The sequence below is a fragment of the Magallana gigas genome, chromosome 4 (genome assembly GCF_963853765.1).
Source record: "Magallana gigas chromosome 4, xbMagGiga1.1, whole genome shotgun sequence".
Taxonomy (NCBI): Eukaryota; Metazoa; Mollusca; class Bivalvia; order Ostreida; family Ostreidae; genus Magallana; species Magallana gigas.
Genome location: NC_088856.1, coordinates 34,327,048 through 34,351,189, shown reverse-complemented (window position 1 = coordinate 34,351,189; position 24,142 = coordinate 34,327,048). Strand labels below are relative to the sequence as shown.

Below are 24,142 nucleotides of genomic sequence, written 5' to 3'. Positions count from 1 at the left end.
GTACACATACCATCTAAATCAAACAATCCATTAAAATTGAAGCCCACATGTACTGATGAACCACAGTATACTGTCCGATTGTATAAATCTCAAAACACAGGTATGTGACTTCATTGTAACAGAATTGAGGTACTAACAAATAACCACCCACCCTGTGTCTGTGCCATGTCCTCCAGCTGTTCCAGGTCATCCTCACTCCTCAACCTCACCTCCTCACTGACTTCCTCTTTTTTCCGCTGTAACTTCCTCTTTCTTGCTTCAAGTCTCTCTTTGGCCAAAGCCTTCATTCTCTCTCTCTCTTCCTTAATACTGTTTGTAATAAATGTACATAATTATAAGAAACGCTCTAAACTTGTTAAGAAATTTACATTGGTAATTAAGGTGTTGCAATATCAGAAAAAATATGATGCTTTAAAATATTAAATTGCTTATAGAGCTACTAAGAAATATGACAGTAACTCAACATTACTACTGTTCTGTAAACATTTTTAAAATACATGTATGGGGGGGGGGGGGGTCTTAGAAGACTCACGTTCGTTTGACATTTTCTTCATTTTCTCTGGCTTGACTGACTATGATTGCAGCAGACTCAAACTTTTCCTCTCGGGCGAGTTTGCGTCGCTCGTGCTGTAGGCGGGCTATGGCTAGCTGACGCTCCCTCTCCTGGTCTATTCTGTTGTGCTGGTTTTTAAGAGCCTTCAGGAGTTTAGCTTTTTCATCTTCCAACATTAGGTTTAGGTTCTCTAACACATTCTGAATTGTTTAATCAACATTAAAACATTGTGATGCAGATGACTTGCTGATCTAACACTGAACTCATGAAGTAATTCATCAACAGTGACAAGCAATATATTTGACATGATGATCTTACACTGAATTTATGAGTTAATTCATCAACAGGGACAAACAATATCTTTTATTTTTTAAGTATCAATCCTAACCAAGGTATAGATGTAACAGTTACATATGGTACTATATTAAATGAACTCTATATCAAGTTATTATCATGACGGTCCATTTTTTGCTTTTTTTTTGTAATTAATTTTGCAAAAAAATGAAATATGCAGAAATTATGTTTGATATTGTACACTTTTTAGAAACTTTTAAAACAAAAATTAAAATGAATTACCGGAAAGCAAAATTTTTAATAAGAAAGGTATTACACAAATTTTGTGATGCACAAAAATTCCAGATTCTTCTTAGAACTACAAATACTTGAACTCACAATCCTTCTCTGTTTGCCCTGGGCCTTCCTCTGCTCCTCGAGGAGCCTGTTGACTGTCTCCTCATCGGTGGGCAGCCCCTGCTCCTCCCTCTCTCTGATCAGCTCCTCTCTCCTCTTGTCTGCATCCTTCTTGTCTTCAGGACCAAGAATCTGGTCCAACACTAGGAATCCATTGAACATTCATTAATTCATTAATACAAATACATGAAGGTGTGAGTGGTTTCAAAATGTGCAAGGATGTGGTTTTTTAATAAACATATTCTAATGTTGAGATGATAATATATTATTAGGATTTATATATTATACAAAGTACATGTATATGGTTAGATGTTTGACGATAATTACAATATTTAATTCATAGAAACCTTATTGGATTTTTAAAAGGCATTACAATTAAAGAATTTCAAATCATGAGCTAAAATCCTACATTCATCATTTTCCAAAACTTTCTCAAATATAGCGGCAGCCTCCTCTACATTCCCTTCCTGTCTAAGTTTTCTCTCCTTCATTTTTAATTCTACAATCTTTCGTTGTTTCTCAGCATCTGAGAGTTTGTTCCATTCATCTTCTCCCATCTCCTCTTTTAATGCCTTTAAGCAACACAATATTACATCATATTTAATTTATGTTAATCAAGTACTGTACTGTAAAACAACTTTTATTAGTGTGCAATAAATTTTCGCAAGATTTGTGAGAGCAATGTCGTTGTAAATATCTCTGGCCATGAAACAGTACTAGCTCCTTTCAGTTAGAGCATTATATCAACATGGGTGTAAAGAATGCTTGGTCGCAAAAGTTAGTGTTCCTGGTTAATTGCAAAATGAAGTCATCACACATAAAAGTTAGTTTACAGTAACTTGTATAGCATGTACAGGTAATACACTGTAGATGGTGTCAGTGTTGTAATGACTTACTGCTTCTATCAGTTTGTCCTTAAGGGCATCATATTTATCTTCCAGTGCCTGAATCAGTTCCTCCTCTCCCTCCTCCATATTGTCCCTTTTTGATTGGTCTAACAGAACATGTGATACGTTGTCATGGAATCCTTCATCTTCTACCATGGATTGCATTTTCACCATTTGCTGTAGTGTTCCTATATCCTGTATTATATATAAAGACTGCAGGTTTTAAAGAATATAGATTGCTTTGAATAAGTATTTCACTTAAGAAAATGTTTACCGGCCATTTTAAATGTCATAGTACATTAACAATTAGCCCTATGCTTTTGGAATAAGCAAAAATAATCAAAAAATCTCAGAAGTCATTGATACTAATTTTTGTATGTGTCTTACAAGTCAGGTATCAATTTAAACAATTTTTTTTAAACTTATGGCCAAATCACCCACTATCTGCTAAAATTTCATGATAAATGTTTTAGTGCAATGCCGGTTGAGAAATTGATAAAGATCAAAATGATCTGACATTTAATGGCTTTTATGTTAAGATCATTTAATCAGATACTTTGAGAATATTGCATTAATAGTTTCTAATATATATATTGGAATACCATTAAATAAAAGTACTATATTGCTCGAAATTTTCAGGCAATTTTTTATTTAGTTTTTTATTTAGTTTATGCTAGCTTCATGTTTTTACAGGCCTTACCTTGTTGTCTAGATCAGACAGTATCATTGACGCCTCAGCATCCTGCCACAGCTGGAGATTAGACAGAATGTGAACTTTGACCTCTTCTTCAGTTTTTGTTTGTCCTTCTTCTTGGTATTTGTGTAAATTTGATTGAATTAGATAACAAGCTGCCTCCTGCAACAAAACAATGGGAAAATCTTTTACAATCATCACAGCTAGTTACAGAAGAATTATAATAAGACAATAAATTGATATATTTTTGACATAAAGTTAACCCAGTGTTTCACCTTCATTCAGCATAAAACTACCTCCATCAATTATATACATGTATGAATATTTTTAGCCAATGAACTTTGCACCTAAAAAACTCTGGTACCGGTAGTTCAAACATGCAAACTGATCTATGAGATTCACTGGACTGTCCTTTTGTCAATGATGTAAATGTAAGAGGCATTCTATAACAAGATTGTTCTTCAAAAGTGATAAAGCACCCATCCAAGATGGTATCAGTGAAGTTTGCGACAAACCTTAAGGATGTTGGTCAGCTGTGTGTGCTCCCTGCTTTCTGCCTGTCTCCAGTGTTTACGGAGTTCTCTCAGCTCGTACAGCTTGTCCTGTCTCTGTTCCTCTGTCATTGTTGCGGCTGCCTGTTTGATGTCGCTCGTGGAGGCCTCGTCTAGCAGCTACAAATAAAGGACATGTTATCTACAACCTAAACCATTATATGCAGGATTCCTTCTAAAAACTAGGTATCTATGAAATTGTCTATAAAATTTGTTTCTCTACTTTTTTGGAATATGAAATACAACACATGTACCTATCTATAAATGCATGTACATATTCTTGCCAAAATAGGGTAAATTACAAATATTACATGTGCACATATCTACCATAGCATGACATTTAAGACAATTATCAATATTCCCCATAATGAAAAATTATGCAAAAACCCAACAAATTAAGCAAAATCTGTACCCCCCCCCCCCCCCCCCCCGTGTTAGTGATTGACTCTACCTGTATGAGGAGATCCCTCTCGTGTCTGTGTCTTCTGTCTACGGCCATGTTGAGTGACTCCTGAAGCTCCATCCTATCATCTGTCTCATGGTTGATGGCTTCCTCTGGAGTTGTCTTTCCCTCCCTCCGTCTGCGCCGGGCCGCTTCGATTCTCTCCCTGGCCAGTCTCTCCTGCCTTTGTCTCTCCTCATCAGTAACCTCCTGTTGTCTAAAATCAACCACAACACATGAAATTATAACCTTGATTATAGGATTGTCTGCATTTATTTCAATAAGTAACATTAAACTATTCTGATTTGTAAAAAAAAAATATATATATATCTGTCAGATACAACTTTTATAAATATGATACCTAAATGACGAAATTATACAAGTTTGTGTGTGAAAAAATTATTCCATTTGAAATTTTTAAATTACTGGTAAGCTAAAACATAAAGATTGAAATTCCAAGCCAATTCTCAATACTAGTTTACCAAATATAATGTACTTAAGAATGAAATAAATGCATCATAACATGATATTTAACACTAGTTTATTAACCAGATCAAGATTCAAACTTACTTTTTTTTGTGCTCCTCAGCCAGACCTAACACTAGAGCAGCTGAATCAAACTTGTCTTCATTGCGAGCCCTGCGCTCTGCTCGCTTGAGTTTCATCAGCTGTAGTTGCCGAGCCTTTTCTTTGCTCAGTCTGTCATCTCCTTCTCCGATCTGTCTCAGCAACTCTGCCTTTTCCTGCAACATAAACAGACCAGGGCTAGTCCTCCTATTATCTCAGAGCTCAGAGTGGTGGGTTAATGGTTAAAAAAAACTAGAATATATTGTTTAATTATAATTTCAAAGAAGCATCTTTTGTTCTTTTGATTTTATTTTTCTGACAGCCAATGTGCATCATGTGAGACACAATCGCCTGTGTAGGATTGGATAGGATGTTCTAGCCCTCTACCTTCTCAAAGTGGTGCTCCAGCTCCAGCAGGATGTTCTTCCTGCCCTTCCTCTCTTCCTCCTCCTCTTCCTCTATCTCCTGTCTCTCCAGCTCATTACACTCAGACTCAGACATTCCTAGGTGTAGCAATCACATACATGTACAATAGAAGGCCTAAAGCTAGGTGCATTTGTTGGACAGTATGCTTAGAACAAGATGCTTTTGTTGAGGACTTAATGTATTTGTTGGAGACTATGTTGGCAAAGTCCAAAAGTAACCTTGACTGTTATGAATATTCTTGGAATTTACCAGAAATAAGTCATTTCAGTGTATCTTGCCTTCATATTTTCATTGAGGACAGAATAGATTAAGTTTAAGTTTATAATCTTCTCTTGGTCAAGTTTATAAATCATAAAAACTTTGATATGAATAGAGTCTTGAGGGTAGCTAAATATGAAATTTATGATTGAATACATGTACTATCATTTCTAATTGACCTTAAATTTTATTTACATTGCCTGCAGAAATGACCTTTCAGACTGTCAAGTACATGTAAGGTTTTCTATCATGTGTAGTTTGAACTGTAATGATTTTTTTAAAATGACAATGATGATTCAATGCCTTTGAGATTATCTTAAAATAATATAAAGTGCTAAATGAACCTTGAGCCAGTCTCTTCTTCTTTCTCTCCAGCCTCTCTCTGAGCTTTCTCTGTTGTTCTTCTTTGTTTTCTCCCATAAGTCTCTTTAAAGTCTCTTGATTTTCCAGAGCATCCCCTTTTGAAAACAGACGGTTTATTCATTAACATTGTTTCGCTTTACTACGTAGTATTTCTTTTCATATATATTGTATATATCAAATGTTCTTGTTTTAAGGCTAAGGATATTTTAAGTTGATCAATGATAATAAATTGTAGCAGTAAAAATAGTACATGTAATTCAAAATTGATTCAAAACATAATGGAATACCTAGGATTTGAGAGATTTCATCAAACTTTCCCTCCCTTCTCAGCTGCCTCTCTTTGAGTTTCAGTTCCATCATTTTCTTTTGTCTCTCCAGTTCCGACATTCTCTGCCATTCTGATTCTCCAAGCTGTTTGTTCATAAAAATACATTCCGTTTAAATTTACATAATTACTGAAGTTGAACATAAAGTTACACTGCAAAAGACCAGTGAGTGGCCCTGACCTGCTTTATGAGGGCCTCTGCCAGGAGTTTATCCCTCAGAGCGTCATACTTCCCCTCTAGAGCCTCCATCAGGTCAGCCTCTGTATCCGTGCTCACATCTAGACACATCTCGGGGGAGAGAACCACATGTGCCAGATTGTCTCTGCTATTCAGCTTGCGGTCGTTGATTTGAACTATCTGCATCTTCTGCAATTCTTCAGCATCCTATGATTTGGAGAAAGTACAAGTTTCAAAAAGCTATTCTCAAATTCCTTATATTACGCGAGTACTTAATTCCACTGGATTGTATAAAATCGCGAATGTAGACATATTTTCTCTTTCTCTTATGGTTCTCAATTATCAGGAAATAATGGTGTGATTTTAAAATCCGCGGAGGGTGCTTCTCGTGATTTTACACGGATATTAATTCCTTGCGTTTAATTAGGAATCTAGTATACAGTATACATAGTTATACTTCAGAATTTGAAAGAAGAAATTGTTTCATAATTAATCAACAAAAGATATTGAAAGAACTATTCAAATAACCGCTGCCTCAATGGAACTTTGCATAGCAGACTATTGTTATGTGATGCTAACTAGAGCTATTCATGCTGGATTGATGACCTTGGCTGGGACTTTTATAAAATGACATATACTATATCAGAGATGACCTTGGTCAAATGACCTTTGGGCAGGGTCAAGATATATCCTAAGGTCAAAGCAACCTGTGTGCCAAGTATGACCTTCTGATGTATCTTCTATTTAATATGAATTCATGAACTGGACACAGAATAGGGATAAATTAACAGACAGACAAATAAATTTGTTTCCTGCATACTCCTCTTTAATACAGCGGTATCTGTTTGTCTTACTGACTGACCTTTGGCATTAACTTCTGTAGCAGTCTCTCGGCTTCCCTGTTCTGTGCCAGAATGAGTTCTGCCATCATGACTTCATGGATTTCCTTGTCTGTGGCCTCTGCTTTCTGGTCACTGCTCATCCTTTGGCGACAAAGCTCTCGCTTTATGACAAATCCCTCCTGTAGAATTATGTCATGTTCCTTTTGTTTTTCTGGTGAGAAATAAGACCATAACTAACCATATTTATTATGTAAATGAGATGTACATGTAACTTCTGATTGTTGATATTAAGTTTTTTAAAGGTTGTGATAACTGATATTCAGCTGGAACTTTCAAAATCATCATACAGATATTATTACATGTATACATTTAAGATAAACAATGGTTAGACTTCCATGAATATACCTTTTGCTATGGACTCTCGCTTGGACAGGAGTCGAGACAGTTGGTCCTTCCTCTGCTGCTGTGACATCATCATCACTTCTTGTTGCATCTTGTTATCCGCTGACATCTCAACAAGAAGCTTGAATTGGTCTTGCTCACTAAGATGCTTGAACTCCAGCAGTTCCATTACAGCATTCTAAACAAAGACCAGAATTTTTAAGTGGAAATTGCATTTGTCATTGATTATCATATTTGTACAAGCATTAATAAATAAAATTGAAAATTATACTATACTAGTGACTTTATTTAAATTGTATTATTTAGAAAAATCATAGTTACATACCATCTGTGCCAGTAGACCAGGCTCTCTGCTGACTTGGTCTCTGTAGCTGGTCTTTTTAGCTGTAGATGACATTTTGTGTCTAGCGACTCTTTCATAGCGTGCCTTGTCACCAGTCATCCTACATATAGAGAGTTTTGCACAGCAACTTTTTTAAAGATTAATATACAATGTGGAAGAAAAAACCTTATAAATAAATAGTAAAAAGATGCAATGTTTTGACTTATCTACCTGGGTTTTCCCTCCTCCATTTGTCTCTCGGCTAGTCCTACTACAGTTGCCGAGACAAGAAACCTGCCACTGTTTTGGCTGAGTAGGGTCTCCCTGGTTAGACGTACGATACAAATCAGCTGATCCTGCTCACCCATGTACTCCTCATCTAGTCCTAAAACATCCAAAACTTGTTATCAGTTATGGTATCTCTACATTGACTTTTAGAATTAATTAACTACATTTGTGAATTAAAGCAACATATACTTCTGTGAATCAGCATCAAACAACAACAGATAAAATTAAGAGTAACTGTTGTGAATTACCATCAGAATACTGACTTTTGAAAAACAAAAAAAATATAATTCCAAGGATTCAAAGATCATTGATACTGTCTTGTCTAACCTTTCAGTTTCTGGAGGATACTCTTTTTCTCCGATTCGAACCTGAGCCACAGATTGAGCAGTGGGTTCTTCATGATCTGCTCCTCCTCTGTGGGTTCAGGGATCCAGTCCTCTGTGAGTAAACAATTGATCAACTCAGGTAAAGTTAGTACAATGTACGTTTTGGAAAAGTTTTTAGAGTTCAATCACTATTTACTAACTTACTATTACAATGATCACTATTTACTAACTTACTATTACAATCACTATTCTAACTATTTACTTATTTCAATAATGTGTTTAACATATGGTTTAACATCGTAAAAATTTTATAAAACCTTCCCCCAATAAGATTCATGAGATCAACATACCCTCTGTGTCCCTGACAAGTTCTAGGAAAAGAAATCGATGAACACCCATAATGCTGGAAAATGTCTTGTCCAAATGGAAACCTTCCAAGACCTCAATCAAGCCAACATTATTACCTGCAACAAAATAAACCAATACCATTGAATTGATTTCCATACATGTAACTTGTCCTCATTAATTTACACTTACTGTAATCTAAAAGAAGGAATTTCAATACAATTTTCTGTTTTTCAATGCAATTCTTTTGTACAAATTTTATATCCAAGTTGTAAAACATTTTGACTAACATTTTTATTTCATTAACTAAACTTCAGCTAACAGTTTGGATATTCAACGAAATAATGTCATCGCGTTTCACCAACTTATTGATAGTACTCGCTCCCTATTACCCACCCTCTCGCCGGAGGAGCTCCACCTCCTGTGTCAGGGCCCGTAACTGCTGCTGTTTCTCCTTGTCTGCCATCTTGTTCCAGGCGGCCTCACCATGTTTATGAATCAGAGTTTCCGTCAGTAGAGCTGCCTGCACACTCTCATATTTGTGTTGAAGTGCCTGTTACATGTAACAACGTTTGTATTTTTTTTATATTAAGCAGATTCTTCTTTCGACATGTAAATGTTTCCTACTTGCTGAAGTTCTATTTTGTTACCAAAAGCATACTGAATTTTTTAGTGTCATAAAATCTGATAAAAATCATGATCCATAATTGAGTGTAAATTGAAGCACACATTCCACTGTATATATGTGTATATTGACTAGTGAGTGCTCTAGGTTCTGAGTGTCGGGGATTGATTCTCACCGTGAGCAGCTCCTGTTGGTGAGTCTTACTCTCACTCTGAGTCAGCACAATCAGCACGTTAGGGACCGCCCTATTCTCTCGCTTCTCCCTCTCCTCCGTCCTCAGGTCCCTCAAATCTTCCTCACTCTTTAAAACAAAAAACCAGTCATTATTAATGATTATTACTTTAAAAATTATCTGACATGCTATGAAAAAAAATCAGAAAATTTATTTTTCACTATCAAAGAATCTATTCTATAAACTTTGAACTAATAATGACACACATCACTCTTAAAATATTCTATTTATGTAAGACAATGGAAAAAGTAATGCAGAGTTAGAAATAAAAAGGGGATATAACTATTTGAGATAGAAATATATAATTGGACAAAAATACACATTCTTTTACCAGTATATTAAAATATAAATTTGCCTGACTGTGAAATTATGAAATGTAATGTAAGAGGAATTCATTTAAAAAAAAAAAAAGAACAACTGAATTGAACTCTGAAACCCTAATTTTCATATCACAAGCTGACACTTAAACGAACTAGATAGGCTCTCTCACAAAAAAAATTTACGTAGACGATAAGAATAATTTTGTCACAAAACAAGGTTTCCTATTTATCATTAAATCTGTACCATCTTAAAAACAACAGATCTATTATAAAAGTTCTAGTACCAGGTTGAGTAGGTTTTCCAGTATGGCTGCGATCTCATTGTCTTGTTCCTCCTGCAGATCTTTGAGTATGCTAACGGTGACGTCATCTTTAGTTGGCTCTCGTCTGGTCTCTTTTTGAATTTGTTGCTTCTTACAAACATATCTAATGGCCACAGCCTCCTCCAAAATGGAGGTGTATTCCTCTTGATCATCTGTCAAATATTGTTACGTATCTGTTTAGTTTTAAACTCTGATTTTATTTTTTTTTTGTTTTATTACATTTAAATATATGTGTATCTTCTAAACAATGAAAAAAAGGATATGTTTCCATCTCCAGTTTACCTTGGTTGGATAGATCCAGCCTCCTGCGTTTGGTGTGGAGCTCGGCGAGGCGGGCCTTGGTTTCTGGTTCGGCCATCATGGCCGCCGCCTCCCTAAGGTCGTCCATGCTATCATCCTGTAGGAACTGTAACAGGTGCTCCCTCTCCCCCTCCTGACGCGACAGTACCTCCCGCAGGTAACACAGCTGCCAGCCCGTCGTGTCTCCTACACAAAAACCACACAGTCAGTCATCAGTTCAATACTTTGCTTCTATACTTAGTATCTATTCTTCTTGGTTATAGTTTTTCTTAATATAGATAACAAAATCTATCAATTGTTTGGGAAAAGTCTTCACTTGACATTGTCAAAGCCATAATTCTTCACTTAAAGCCTTTAACAGTTCATTTAAAATAAAATCCTTTTTTATTTTTCAAGAAACAACATCTGAAACTTTCCTCGTATGCTATTTTGAGTTACTTTCTGCAAAAAGATTACCAGTTTAGAGAGAAACACCCATAATCTATAAAATGTTGATTAAGCTTTATATAATACAATCTTGGGGTTCAGTTACCCTATGCCTGCATGATAGACCTATATTACATGTAGCTATGGGAACAGTTAGTGTACAGGTTATATACATGTACATGGGAACAGTTAGTGTACATGTAATATACATGTACAAGTAGTTATGGGAACAGTTAGTGTATATGAAATATACATAAAGCTATGGGAACAGTTAGTGTACATGTAATATACATGTACATGTAGCTATGGGAACAATTAGTGTACATGAAATATACATAAAGCTATGGGAACAGTTATTGTACATGTTGTAAATGATTACCAACCATTTTTATATGTAAGGTTATTATATGCAAATGTTGATTTATTATTATACAAGACAGAAAATGGGGTTGTTTGTTAAACCAGACTTTTTTAAAATCATTTAGTTGACAAATAATTGAATTCAGAAAAAAATATTAAAACACTATTAGATAGTCCTTCCATTCATTCATCGTTTTAAATTATATCTGGTTTAATATTCTGAGTGTACCATGGGTAGGGTCTGGAGCTGTAATCATCTGCTTCTCATACTCCTGATTCTGCTGCAAGCGCTGACTTCTGAGCTGAGTCCGTCTCTTGGCCAGGTCTCTCTGTCTCACATTGTCTGTGGCATGTCTGTTAATATAATTATACAAAAGTATTATACAATGCCAAGCATCACACAAATGAATACATTGCAATGACTGGGAATCAGTAGAAAACATATATGATTCAACAAAAATAAAGGAAAATGATGAAAATGGATTTAAATCTCTTCATTAGATTTACCTTCCTAAAGGACTTGATAAAACCCTCTCCAACAGCCCAACAAACATGGCTGCCACCTCAAAATCTTCCTCCATCTCCGCTGCCAAGGCCTCCAGCTTAAGCTGTAGGATTTTGATTCTCTGCTGTTTGATGGATAGTGATTTGGTCTCTGGTTTGTTTAGCCACATAACAAGTACATCCAGCTCCTCGTCATAGCGTGGAATAAGATCAGCCAGGACATTGACCGGCTCATAGCTCCCCTTACTGCTCTCATCTAACACAAAACAACGCCTCATTTACTTCAGTTCCTCAAAAAGTTAATACAGATATTACATGTATAAATTGTGCCTGTATGAAAAAGTTCTGTGAATGAAATGTTGCCTTCTTTCCACTGTACCTAGAATTTGGCCTGAGGTCTTCTGTTTGGTGAACCGAGCTTCAAATTCTCCACGTTCCTCACCCATCAGCTTCCTCAGCGTGGGTAACATCTACAACATTGTTACATAAACACTCTGACCATATCTTGATTTACAGAAATCCTTGTCATACTCCAACTAAGTACAGGTACACATATTCTTTATTGTTTGTCGCAGAAAGGAGAGGGAAATATATAACCAATACTCAGTTTAAATAACGGATACTCAGTCTACGCGAAACTGACTGTGTAATAAACATAAAAACACACATACATGCTTTAGGAGAGGACCATTGAATTTATCATAAGACTTTATGAAAGTGCCTCTGACCTTGGCCTTATGCTTAAGGAGAGTACCACCGACCCTGACATCATGCTTTAGGAGAGTACGACTGACCTTGGCCTTATTGCTTCAGGAGAATACCTCTGACTTTGGCCTTATGCTTTAGGAGAAAACCATTGACTTTGGCCTTATGCTATAGGAGAAAAGTACTGACCTTGGCCATATGCTTTAGAACAAAACCATTGACCTTGGCCTTAGGCTACAGGAGAGGATCATTGACCTTGGCCTTATGCTTCAAGAGAGGACCAATGACCCTGGCCTTAGGCTTTGGGAGAGGACCATTGATCAAGCTTTATGCTTTAGAAAAGTATAACTGACCTTGGCCTTATGCTTTAGTCCTATGAGGTCCCCCATCTCCTCTACATTCCCTGCTCCTCTCAATTTCTTTTCCTGCTTTCTTCTGTCCTTCAATTCCTTCCCCTTCTCTTTCTCTGTCATTCTGTAACATGTACAAGTATTAAACAATAAATAGTTCCTTGTATTTGGATTGTGTTTGGTGGTAGGTTTGAGTAAAAAAATACTAAAGAATAAACGACCAAATTGATTTGAATCAAAGCTAAAAAATAATCAAAGAACTTAATAGTTTTCATTACATGTACATGGGAATTGACAAACTAATGGCATAATGTATAGTTTAATGAATCAAATTTATACTGACTAATTTTCTACAACTATAGATGAGATTGATTGAACTGTACATAGTTATGTCCTTATGTTAACCAGCATACCGTTTCCATTCTCCCTTCATGTCGTCCTTGAGGCCCATGTACAGGACTCGGTCCCTGAGGGCGTCGTACTTCTCCTCCAGGGCCTTCACAAACTCCCTGTCCCCCTCACTGAGCTCCACCGTCCCCAGCACAACAAAGGCCACATTGTCCAGGTGCTCCTCCACCCGCTGCTTGTTATTGATACAGATCAGCTTCATCAGACCTTCCTTTGACTGCAATCAATTACAAATTTACCAACAAAAAAAAGACATTTGACTCTATTACTACTAAAACAAATTTACCCATAATATTTGTCTCTTATGTAATGCTGAAATGTTTTAAATAATTAAGCCAAAAGAATCAATTTCACACCTACAACATCATGTACTGAGACACAACAACTAGACAATGCTTGATCAAAAATCAATTTTATCTAAAATATGAACCATAAATCAAAGTCCCCATTCTTACAAGTAAATGGCACATCTTTAGAATGATGTCGTTCAATGTAATGACAATGACCAACCTTGAGAGCAATGTCCTCTACAACAAGCTGGAACTCCCCCTCCTGCCTCTGCTGGAGGTCCGCTAGGACGGCTTCATTGGTGTCATCCTCCGAGACCTTGCTCTGGCTCTCCTGTAGATCTACTTTCCGGTTTTCGTAGTACAAACCCATGCCTGTTTGTAAATCAATTAAAAGTAAAGTAATTAGTATCAGCAATCAGCCTGTAAGCTACTCATAGTAGTAACACAACCAGCAGATATCCCCGATGTGCAGTGTTTTTTCTTACCTTCCTGCAGAATAGTGTACAGGACCTGGCTATCCTCCGACCTGCTGTTCTTCCAGTTGGTGTGTCTGTTACGCAGTGTCTTCAACAGTTTGTTCCTCTCCCCCTGAGTCATGGACTTGGCCACCACTTTACTATTCTCACTGTCCCTTCCTTGTAGCATGTAGATAGCCGCCTGGACATAGAGCAAAATTACATACAGGATAGAACAAGGTAACATACAGCATAGAACAAGATTACATACAGGATAGAACAAGGTAACATACAGCAAAGAACAAGATTACATACAGCATAGAACAAGATTACATACGTACAGCATAGAACAAGATTACATACGTACAGCATAGAACAAGATTACATACGTACAGCATAGAACAAGATTACATACAGCATAGAACAAAATACATGCAGCATAGAACAATATTAAATTCAGTGTAGAACAATTACTACATGTATTACATACAATGTATACCACTGATTATCAGTTACAGGTCTATAATTGATTATTTCTATGACACATGCTCTCATACAATGCATTACAAAAGTTAATCTACCAGTACGTACTTCTCTTTCATATTTGTGTTTTTCCACCAGCTCCACCACCAGCTTTTTCTGTAGATCCACCACTCCCATCTCTTCCATTTGGTCTGTATCTGCATACATATGGGGAGACTTGATCTGCTTTCTTCCCTTCTTGGCGAGCAGTCTCAGCTTGGCCAGACTCTCACAGCGAACCCTGTCCCAGTCCGTTAGCCTGCCCAATGAAATCAGAATACAATGTATAAATATTTACAGTTCAGTTTGTAACTCTGCCCTTGAGTACCAAGTATATACAGTCCCATTTTGAAACTTTTCTCAGTATATAAGCATATTTATTAAATCAGTACATACTTATAAACAGTTCCATTCTGATAAAAATATAAATTATATAAATAGATATCAGAAACTCATGTAATTCTGACAAGCAAAACTGCATTATTTACCATAATAGACTCATCACAATTGAATACAAGCTAATGGTATCTTAACAACACAAAATCAGAAGAAATTTACTATTGTTGCAATTTAATTCCTGCCCCTCCATCTTCCAGCCAAGTTAGACAACAGAGAATAGCAGGTTTAATTAATAATCAATTACAAGCAAATTAATTAGTTTGAAAAACATCTTGCACTTCCCGACCATGTACACCTCAAACTGAGACAGCTTAATGTGTGAGGAAACATGATGTCAAGTGTCTAAGCAATCTCAATTTCTAACTCCAACAAACAGACTTTACCTGCTTGTTTTGTAACCCTGTGGTCTTTCAGCCAGTCCCACAGCAAGCGCACAGGGATGAAAATCAGCCTCTTCTGTTATCAGAAGGTGTTGCCGTGACAGTCTACTGGTTTCCATGGTGATGGTTCCTGTCTGTCCTCCTTTGTTTTTGATAACAGATAAGATAGCTTCTTTCTCCTCTTGATACCGAGAATTGATTGCCAGTAATGCACCTCCACATGTAGAGTCATCTGATATAAACATGTAAGTATTGGAATATTGCACTCAGTTTGGCAAGAGCTAAATCCCCAAAGTAATCCCATCTCAGTTTCAATGTTCATTAATGTATAACTACCAATGGACAACTGCTAGCTTTTTACTCACAATTTCCAGCCTAGCTTTCAGTATAAATCAATGAAATTTATTTTTGTAAATTAAGTTCATTTTGTCTAGCAAATGCTTACCATCTAAAGCTTCTCTATATTCAGCCATGATAATTTTTCCAATCTCATCCTTAAAGTGACCTTGCATTTCCAAGTCCTTGATTCTTTTTTCTGCTTCCTCCTTCTGTTTCCTGTCCTTGGTTCTGACATTTCCCATCATTCCAAGCAGAGAGTAGGGCAATGACATCCTGGCCCCTGACAGACTGTTCACTTCTGTTCCAAGAGTCCCAGTCCGACGGAGTTGTCTTTCTTTCTTACAAAGCTCACGAAAGATTTCTGATTGATCCCCTTCTACGGCTGCTCATTATGCAAAGTAAATAAAAGGTGCAAATCTGAGATTAAGCAATACTAATAATAGATATATCCTCAATAAGCACTTAAGGCAAGGGATGATTTAAAATGGCTGATTCAAAAGCATAAACAACATTTTATAAGAACAACGTACACTCTGATCTAATTGATATAAGATTGGGCCATTCTTAAAAAAATGTTTGTTTGGAATTGCCGCCTTGGGGTATTTAGACCCAGGAGGTAGGGAGGGAGGGAATTTGTTTTTCTTTCAAAATTCAAACTAATTAATAATTGGCAAAAAATAAAAAATCCGTTTAAAAAAAGTTCTTTATTTTTTTCTAATAAAATTTTATCAGTGGGGGATATTTCAATTAGACGGCAAGCAATTCCAAACAACAATAATTTTATTTTGGCCTTGACGATAGTAGATAGGCTTATAGTTTGACTCCGACAGACAAACTTACAAGATTTAATAAATATGCCATGAATTAACTATTAGCACAAACCTGAGGAAAGGTTAGCCATCTCTAGCAGTAATTTCTCCCTCAATAAATCATATTTAGTTTCCAAAGCATCCATCAAATCACTAAGGGTCACATGATCTTTTGAGGCATCCAGGGATTCAAGATCTTCCACCTCCATTCCATCATCAAACAACATGGCTTCCAGTCCCTGTTTCTTCCACCTTGTAATATATGAGACCAATTTATATTTCTATTGAAATCTATACTACCGGTATATACAGTGGCTACCTATTGTTGAGATATGTTTACTCACTAGTATATAAATAAACTGTATTCAAAAATATCAAATGATGTTGAAATGTGCAAACTGACATATCAAAATTTCTCTTAGCAAAAAGAAAATTTGTGTCTCTTGTACCAGATATTTTCCTAAGAAGCAGTTTTGTACTTTGTACTCTCCAAAACAAGATCTGACATCAACATGTGAAAAACACTAGTAGCAACTTAAAAATATGTCGATGACCTACTTGTTCATCCTCCGTTTGATGTGATGTTGCATCTCATCCTGATACTCCTGAGTCTCATTTCCATCATCCTTACAGTTAAAAAGGAAATCTCAAAGTTTACAGCGTGATCATGTGAATGCTATCATTAAAACGTGTTTATAATCTAAAATTTATTATACATATTAAACATTTATACTTGTTTTATGTATCATTTACATGGAAGAGTACATGTATATATTTTCAAACCAAACCAGAAATTTTAAACCAATTTGCGACTGACTGGTGGTTTTACCTGCAGTACTTTGTAGGCGTTGTAGCCTTCCAGACCGTGCTGTCCCTGGATCCGCTCCAGACGAGCCTCTTCCTTGGTTATTTGTTCCAGACTAGCCGGCTCACCCTGGGGATAACCACACAACCAGAACCGGATCTCATCAAAATAAACATCAGCACCAGGAAAGGTTCTTGATTCCAGAAACTTTTGCCAAGTAAACATGGAAAATCTGTCAAAAAAACAATTGAAAAGGCTCACTCGAAATTGAAGCTTAATTAATAAAAATGTTCGACATAAAAAAAAAACCCCAGCATTTTACTAGATTTTACAGCAAGACAAGTAAGTATGACAGAAGAGGAAATGCAGATCAAATAAAAATTCTGCTTGAATTTTGACTGAACTTTTACTTTTAATTGGTGTCATTGTAATAATAAATCTGTATATTTATGCATCTGTAGGCTGCAAGGTGAAAACAATGGTGAATATATTTGCACCCAACCTTCCATGTACATATTTGGAAGGAATGAGCAGCCACAAAATTTCAGTCCAAAGTCTAATACTATAAATGGAGTTCAATGTTTTTGTTTAATTTGTTTACAATCCGAGTACATGCACCATGATGAAAAACAATATCAATCAAATTCAGATATAAACATCATAATATCAAATTGATATGATTGCATAAGAAACTTACAGTTCACAAATCCTTGTTTCACATGGGTTGTATACTTTCTAAAATTAAACTCAAAACAATTGCTGCTTGCAAGATACCTTTCTTGGTGAAATTCTCTGAACAATAGGAAAGCATCCTTCAGACAGATCCTGTTTGTGCCGTTGTAATCCAGGGCCTGAAAGTCCCAGTATGATTGCTCATCTATTGACCGCCGCCGCTCTAGTTCTTCTAAAACATCAATGAAGTGGGGTCTACAAAAGTAAAATAAATATGTCAGTGCATGTTGCAAGCTTTAAACATGAAGATTATAATTCTTTAAAAATTAATGTATATGTCTATTACATAATGCACCTAGGTTAAATCTGCAAAACGTAATATAACAGATTTCCTTTTGAACATCAATCTACTGTAGAATCCTTATTTTATGTGAGTACTTAATTCCATTATTCCACTGTAAGTCTGTTGTGTATCAATTTGTAACAGCTTATAATTGTGAGCACCAAACTTACATTATAATATCATATACTTCAAAACAGTCAGATAAATAAAAGCAAGATTTTAAAAATCTGTGAGAAAAGGTTCTTGCTATTTTAATTTTTAAGGGGATACATGTATTAATTTCTCTTATTTAATTTGAAATCAACAGTAATCAAAATCATGAGCTCAGCGACTGTGATTTTGTGATATTCAGCAGTATAGTGTTAAATAATTTAAATTTCTTTACAATTCAAGGTTTTATTCAACATTTTTTTAAGCTGCATATAATATCACCATATCACATGTCACTTCAACTACTGTTGAGGTTCTATCAATCATCCTTTTGTGTTGCACTAACATACATAGTGCAGCATGCTCACCTGGTCACAGTACCCAGAGTTCCACACACTGCCTGTATGGCCCCGTCAACATGTTCTATGGCAATAGGAGCTAGGTAAATTGACTGGTAAAATCCCACGATCTGCTCATTTGTTACAAAACCTTTGCAAGCTGTGTCCAAGTTGTTGAATAGAGCTGTCAGGTCATGGATGCCCATCCTTAATTTGCTCTCCAATACAATTCACCTACAAATATATCTAACTTAATTCCTGAATCTATCTAATGATGCTCTACTGTGCATACATGGGTCAACACAAGAACGGAATAAAGTTCTTGGGACACTTTGCCCAATTTTCAACACTTTATGGTTGTATATGAATTTTTAAAGATACACAAACCTGTATAGTTGAGTTGAAAACAAAATATACAGTAAAAAATTAAAGATTTTTTCATTGTCATGTCAACTTTCCTTTTTAACCAGAGAAACTGAGAGGGATAAAACAGATCAATGCCTTGCAGGAGTTATATTGACATTTTTAATTCAAACGGGATAAAGTTTTCGGATCACTTTGCCTTATTTTCAACAATTTAATGTGGATACTTCAAGATTGGCTGCAATGCAAGTTCCACATAAAGTTTTTATTTTAATCTGACAAGTTGAAGGGGGGGGGGGGGGGGTCTAAGGTGAAATCAAGGGATTTTTAATTCTAGTGAATGGAAAGTTGCTTTTCTTTAAATATGCTGCATAAACATTTTGGGTAAAAGTATAGTTCCAAAGCAAAACAAATTTTAAAAACTTACAGAGGCAATATAGGAGTTACTTAATAATCATAATAATTAGAGAAATTTTATAGGCAAAGTGACAGGTTTCAGCGACATTAACACATTATAGCGAGCTCTACCGGCAAGGCGTGCGTGAATAGAAAATTCGGACTATAGTTTTTTTTTAAGTGGAGGGGCAAATCCATGGTAAGTCGATTTTCTATGTATAAATTGACAAAAATGAAAAAAATTTAGCATGGGGGGAGCTCTATGATGAGTCAAGTTTTATATGTAAGTTTAAGAAAAAATGTCTACTTCAAAAAAAAAGAGGGGAAATCAATCAATCAATCATAATCACAATCACTTTAAAAGAGGAGATGCAGTGCAATGAATATTTATATATTAAAATCTTTATTATTTAATAACATTGTATCTGAGATTAAACTATTGTTCTACATATAAATAAATAAATTATAACAAATCTAATAAACTATGAATAATGAAAATTTACTGAAAAATAGGTATGTTTTATTTTTTGGCATTCAAATTTCATGTTGTTAATTTTATTTTATTAATTTATTATAATTCATTGTTTGATCACATGCTGTGCTCGCCCCAACGGTCGCACCGTAAAACATATTAAGTACATGTATATGGAATAAGATTGGCTCATTGTGAAACAAAACACCTCTGGTCTTACACTTTAGTCAAGTAAATTTAGATAAGTATATTAAGAACGGAAAAAGCTAAAAAAAAAATTGCACGGGTTTGCATCTGACTGACACTGCGTATAAACAGAACCAATGCTGGACAAAACATAACAATATTTTAATCGCAGTTTTAAACAATAATAATAAAATCTTAAAGTTTCACCTAGGTATTCGATCATAAGATTTTCCAAAATAAACATTTATGGCAACTCCAGTGACATTATTTCGTAGTCGAGAAAAGTTTTCTTCCTCCAATGGAGTCCATATTGTTTACAGGTGACCAGGAAAATCAACCAATCAGATCATTTGTTTCATAAGGGAATTTTGGCAACAGTTGTTCGTACTTCAACTATTTCGGATTTTAAATCATACTCATTGTGGCAAAGAAAATGTACAACTTGTGAGACTTAATGATTAATTTTGTGGAAACTCAGGGGATTTCTCTACATAAAAGTGATAAGACTGATTTCAACTGTTAGTATGAAGATATCTCGTGCATTGTTCAATGGCGTAACGCATTTAACATGTTTACGCGGGCATGTTAAGGCTTCCCGATGCGATATGTAGAAAGTAACTTGTCTGTACTTCATACGATATGACGTCATAATTAACTTTGACGTCACGATCTGCATTCCTGTCGATAGTTCTCAGGGAATGTATCTTAATGTTAAAAGTGAATTATATCAAACCAGTATAATACCGCATGTTTCCTTTATATAGATGCTGCAGTTAATTCTAGACGTACAGAATTCATTCATATTAAAAACCAGTATCAAATAATCGGCAGTTTTAAAGCTTCGTTTTAAGTAAAAGACTATTTATAAACTAGTGGTTTGGAGACTCTCCCTGCTACGTGTAAACAACTGAATGAAGAAATTTTAATGCATGTAAAACCAGCTTGGCGCAGGTGAAAGATCAACACAATTTTAAAATATTTTACGTAAAATTGGTAGAGAATATAAGTACCAATGTGAATCGTGCTGCGGAAACCTACGGATTTACCCCAATTTTTTGTAAATCGCTTTTGATTAGTAAAAATGTGCATTATTTTGATGATTTTGTGGAATGTTTCAACAATATCTTCTATAAACGAAATATCTATTTCTTTCCCAAGCAAAAACTTCAAAGTTTATGACTTAACAAAGGATTTTTCTTAAAAATATGCATGATTTAATGTCATTAATCACCTGCGCCGATGCGTTTTAACTAGATCATTTGCAATATTAGGATTCGCCTGTCACGTGATTACGAAGTACATATGACGTCACAAAAATGCATCAAATATAATGTTTAACATCGATGTCAATAAATGTAACATAGATTTAAAGAAATACTCCCGGTAAAATTATTTTTGCCATGATTCAAATAATATCGTTTTCCAGCCGTATTTTAGCATCGGGACGCCTTAACAATGCTGCGTAAGTTAGAAAACCCATTTAGTCTCGCTCATCATGGTGTCAAACGTGATCAATTAACCACCTTTGAGTAATTTTAACTTTTCACCCTTCAAAATTTCTATAATCCAGAGTTAGCTTTCGAGGGCTTCGCCCCCTTAGCCTGACATCAGGGCTTTGTTATGGACCGACCCTCGGTTATATATGTACTATACACAGGGGCCAAGCCCGTTTTAACATTAATTTCAATGTAACCATTAATAAAGTAGGTACACCGGGCTTGACCCCTGTGATACTATGGCTACAGTAGTCTTCCTTGTGCATTATAACTGATACAACTGGCTTGTTTGTTATTTATTTTTTAATCTTCATTTACATCATTCCATTGAACGTTTTTTAATTGATTAATTCAGAGCCATTCTTCAAAGAAAGAACCACTGCAACTTGACTGTTTACTGCAGGTCTTTTAATCTTCAAACATTTTTTATCATTTCTTAATTATAATAACGAGAAGAAATACATGTATTTCAAAAGTCTAACTTTGAAGACTTCATTTTTACCATATATAAATAGTATCTAGAATGCATGAGCTTCAGGGGTAAGCTAACGCGCGTACGTTATAACCTGGTTATTTATTTTTTTTTTTCCGGGAGGGGGGGGGGGGGGCGCTTCTAAGACCCATGCCCACGCTTAGCCACTATATTTTTGTGGTTTATTTTGATATATAAAAATATCATCAAGATATATTTACATCTACCAAGCATAATTTCCTCCATTTCATACGGAAACATAGCTCTATAGAAACAACCAGAAATCTACACGCCCTATTTATCGATTGGTCGAAATCTACAGCGGCTGAAAGTGACAGGACTGAATGACACGCCCTGCTTATCGATTGGTCTGAACCTACAGCGACCTTAGTAAAATCCCGGACTGCACGAAATAATCATGATGATGCCAGACTCAAAGTCTTACAGGAGTTAATTTGGCTGTTTCTTTTAGCTAACGTACTTTTGTACATTAACAGTAATTTAGTGAATTTTACTAACTTTTCATAATCAGTTTATTAATTAGTTAAAGAAAGATGTCAATATAAACAATAAAATGCTTTATTTGATGATTCATGCGGGTTATGAAGGTAGCGATCATTGCAGGAAAAATTAACATAACCCGCTAACGCGGGTTATGTATTCTTCCTGCAATGTCGCTACCTTCATATCCCGAATGAATCACCAAAGAAAGCATTTTATTGTTTAAATATACATGCAATCAAAATATTGTTCAGCATATGATCGTTATTCAAAACCATATGTACATGTATTAGGCTAAAACACAGCACCGAATTACACCAATACACTGATAAATCCGGAGCGAACATTAATTGCTAGCTAGAAGATAAAGGTTTCAAATACTCTCGCCCCCTCTTCTTCTTTCATCTCGGAAATTATATTGAACGTCAAATTCGACTCGGCTTGTCAGTTACAGGAAAGGGAGTAATTTGACGTCACAACTCTTGACGACTTCTTCCTGGGTGACCAACAGTAGTGGGTCCGTAGGACCGGCAAAAAAACAAAACGCGGGCTGATGGAGCGGGCACTTGCTTAGTTGTCTAATATACTGAGTGTCAGTACTCAGATATTGGGAGGCGTGCTAGATCTGGAGAAGTTGTTTGGCTGTTTGCAATACTGACGCTAACATTCAAAGAGGAACTTTATGAAAAAGATCTTGTAAGTCAAATAACTTGTGCCGGACTTTTTCGTACATTGCCCCCAATATACTATTTATAAAGTAACAATAAGATATTTTGTTTTATTCAAAGAGGAACTTTCTTCCCTCCAAACAAAGTAACGGCATGACGACGTTAAATGGTGAGAGGACAGGATATCTGAAGACGAAGTTTTATGCAATGTAACTCACTATAGCTGACGTCGCAGCTAATTGCAACGATCAAATACTAGCATTAAAGGGCAAGATCTAGTAAATGAAAGATGAGAGAGAGAGAGAGAGAGAGAGAGAGAGAGAGAAAGAGAGAGAGATTCCAATAACTAAGTTCTACAAAATATATTACGACATATACCGGAATAGTAATAATTCGTAGCTTATTCAGTTTTTGGGGGGAAACAGAGTATATTATTATGGGTCATGCCGCTCGCATGGGGACACTTTTCATGGGACTTTGTTGTCCACTGCCCATAAAGCATTTTTTCCCGGATCTTCTCATCTACATTGGAACAATTGTTACGACTCTTTCTTGGTAACCATGCAATACCTGTACATGTAGTTGTTTTACTGCCTATACTGGTATATGCTATCCACTTATCAAAACACTTCGACCGGATATTTATAACTTGTCGGGTAACCGGTTTTCTCTTTTGAGAATTGCTCGAGAGAAGTATTTGCCTGTTCACTTCTCAGAATAAAGTAGTCGGTAAATCTTTCATCTTGTTATACTTTCATGTTAAATACTGAAATCTGATTGGTTAAGACGCAGTTAATAATCTTTTCTATTACCCTCAGCGTTAGCAACGCACTTAGCAACGGGTAACATTATATAAATGGGTAACAGTTGAAATTGACACCCCGAGAAAACCATTGTCAACCGACGCGAAGCGGAGGTTGACAATGGTTTTCGAGGGGTGTCAATTTCAACTGTTATCCTCCCAAACAGGCACTATTTACTTTGTTATACTGAACGTCTTTTTAAAATTTTTAAGAAAATTTTACTGCTTTTATATAGGAATAACGTGAATTCTACAGCGAACCGTACGCGCAT

The 24,142-nt window shown here is 35.8% G+C and overlaps 1 protein-coding gene across 2 annotated transcripts in view; it reads right to left on the bottom strand.

Moving 5' to 3' along the window:
- The window catches only part of LOC105336412 (trichohyalin), a 28,711-nt gene extending 8,445 nt beyond the window's left edge, over window positions 1-20,266 (bottom strand). For both annotated transcript variants that reach the window (XM_034451166.2, XM_066082197.1), the window contains exons 1-39: window positions 20,139-20,266; window positions 18,545-18,748; window positions 17,786-17,938; window positions 17,036-17,243; window positions 16,765-16,832; window positions 16,280-16,458; window positions 15,504-15,779; window positions 15,062-15,290; window positions 14,349-14,538; window positions 13,788-13,959; window positions 13,523-13,674; window positions 13,018-13,229; window positions 12,608-12,728; window positions 11,929-12,019; window positions 11,553-11,805; window positions 11,275-11,399; window positions 10,242-10,445; window positions 9,921-10,111; window positions 9,260-9,385; window positions 8,856-9,012; window positions 8,465-8,578; window positions 8,116-8,226; window positions 7,732-7,885; window positions 7,504-7,621; window positions 7,182-7,356; window positions 6,797-6,987; window positions 5,938-6,141; window positions 5,719-5,842; window positions 5,413-5,526; window positions 4,772-4,887; window positions 4,388-4,560; window positions 3,827-4,034; window positions 3,340-3,495; window positions 2,831-2,986; window positions 2,140-2,325; window positions 1,653-1,815; window positions 1,226-1,386; window positions 533-753; window positions 152-309 (exon numbers count right to left, since the gene is read on the bottom strand). In XM_034451166.2, coding sequence (XP_034307057.2) covers window positions 152-309; window positions 533-753; window positions 1,226-1,386; window positions 1,653-1,815; window positions 2,140-2,325; window positions 2,831-2,986; window positions 3,340-3,495; window positions 3,827-4,034; window positions 4,388-4,560; window positions 4,772-4,887; window positions 5,413-5,526; window positions 5,719-5,842; window positions 5,938-6,141; window positions 6,797-6,987; window positions 7,182-7,356; window positions 7,504-7,621; window positions 7,732-7,885; window positions 8,116-8,226; window positions 8,465-8,578; window positions 8,856-9,012; window positions 9,260-9,385; window positions 9,921-10,111; window positions 10,242-10,445; window positions 11,275-11,399; window positions 11,553-11,805; window positions 11,929-12,019; window positions 12,608-12,728; window positions 13,018-13,229; window positions 13,523-13,674; window positions 13,788-13,959; window positions 14,349-14,538; window positions 15,062-15,290; window positions 15,504-15,779; window positions 16,280-16,458; window positions 16,765-16,832; window positions 17,036-17,243; window positions 17,786-17,938; window positions 18,545-18,720 — 6,286 coding nt within the window. In that variant the 5' untranslated portion in view covers window positions 18,721-18,748; window positions 20,139-20,266. The remainder of the gene's footprint in view (window positions 1-151; window positions 310-532; window positions 754-1,225; window positions 1,387-1,652; window positions 1,816-2,139; window positions 2,326-2,830; window positions 2,987-3,339; window positions 3,496-3,826; window positions 4,035-4,387; window positions 4,561-4,771; window positions 4,888-5,412; window positions 5,527-5,718; window positions 5,843-5,937; window positions 6,142-6,796; window positions 6,988-7,181; window positions 7,357-7,503; window positions 7,622-7,731; window positions 7,886-8,115; window positions 8,227-8,464; window positions 8,579-8,855; window positions 9,013-9,259; window positions 9,386-9,920; window positions 10,112-10,241; window positions 10,446-11,274; window positions 11,400-11,552; window positions 11,806-11,928; window positions 12,020-12,607; window positions 12,729-13,017; window positions 13,230-13,522; window positions 13,675-13,787; window positions 13,960-14,348; window positions 14,539-15,061; window positions 15,291-15,503; window positions 15,780-16,279; window positions 16,459-16,764; window positions 16,833-17,035; window positions 17,244-17,785; window positions 17,939-18,544; window positions 18,749-20,138) is intronic.
- Window positions 20,267-24,142: the final 3,876 nt, after the last annotated feature.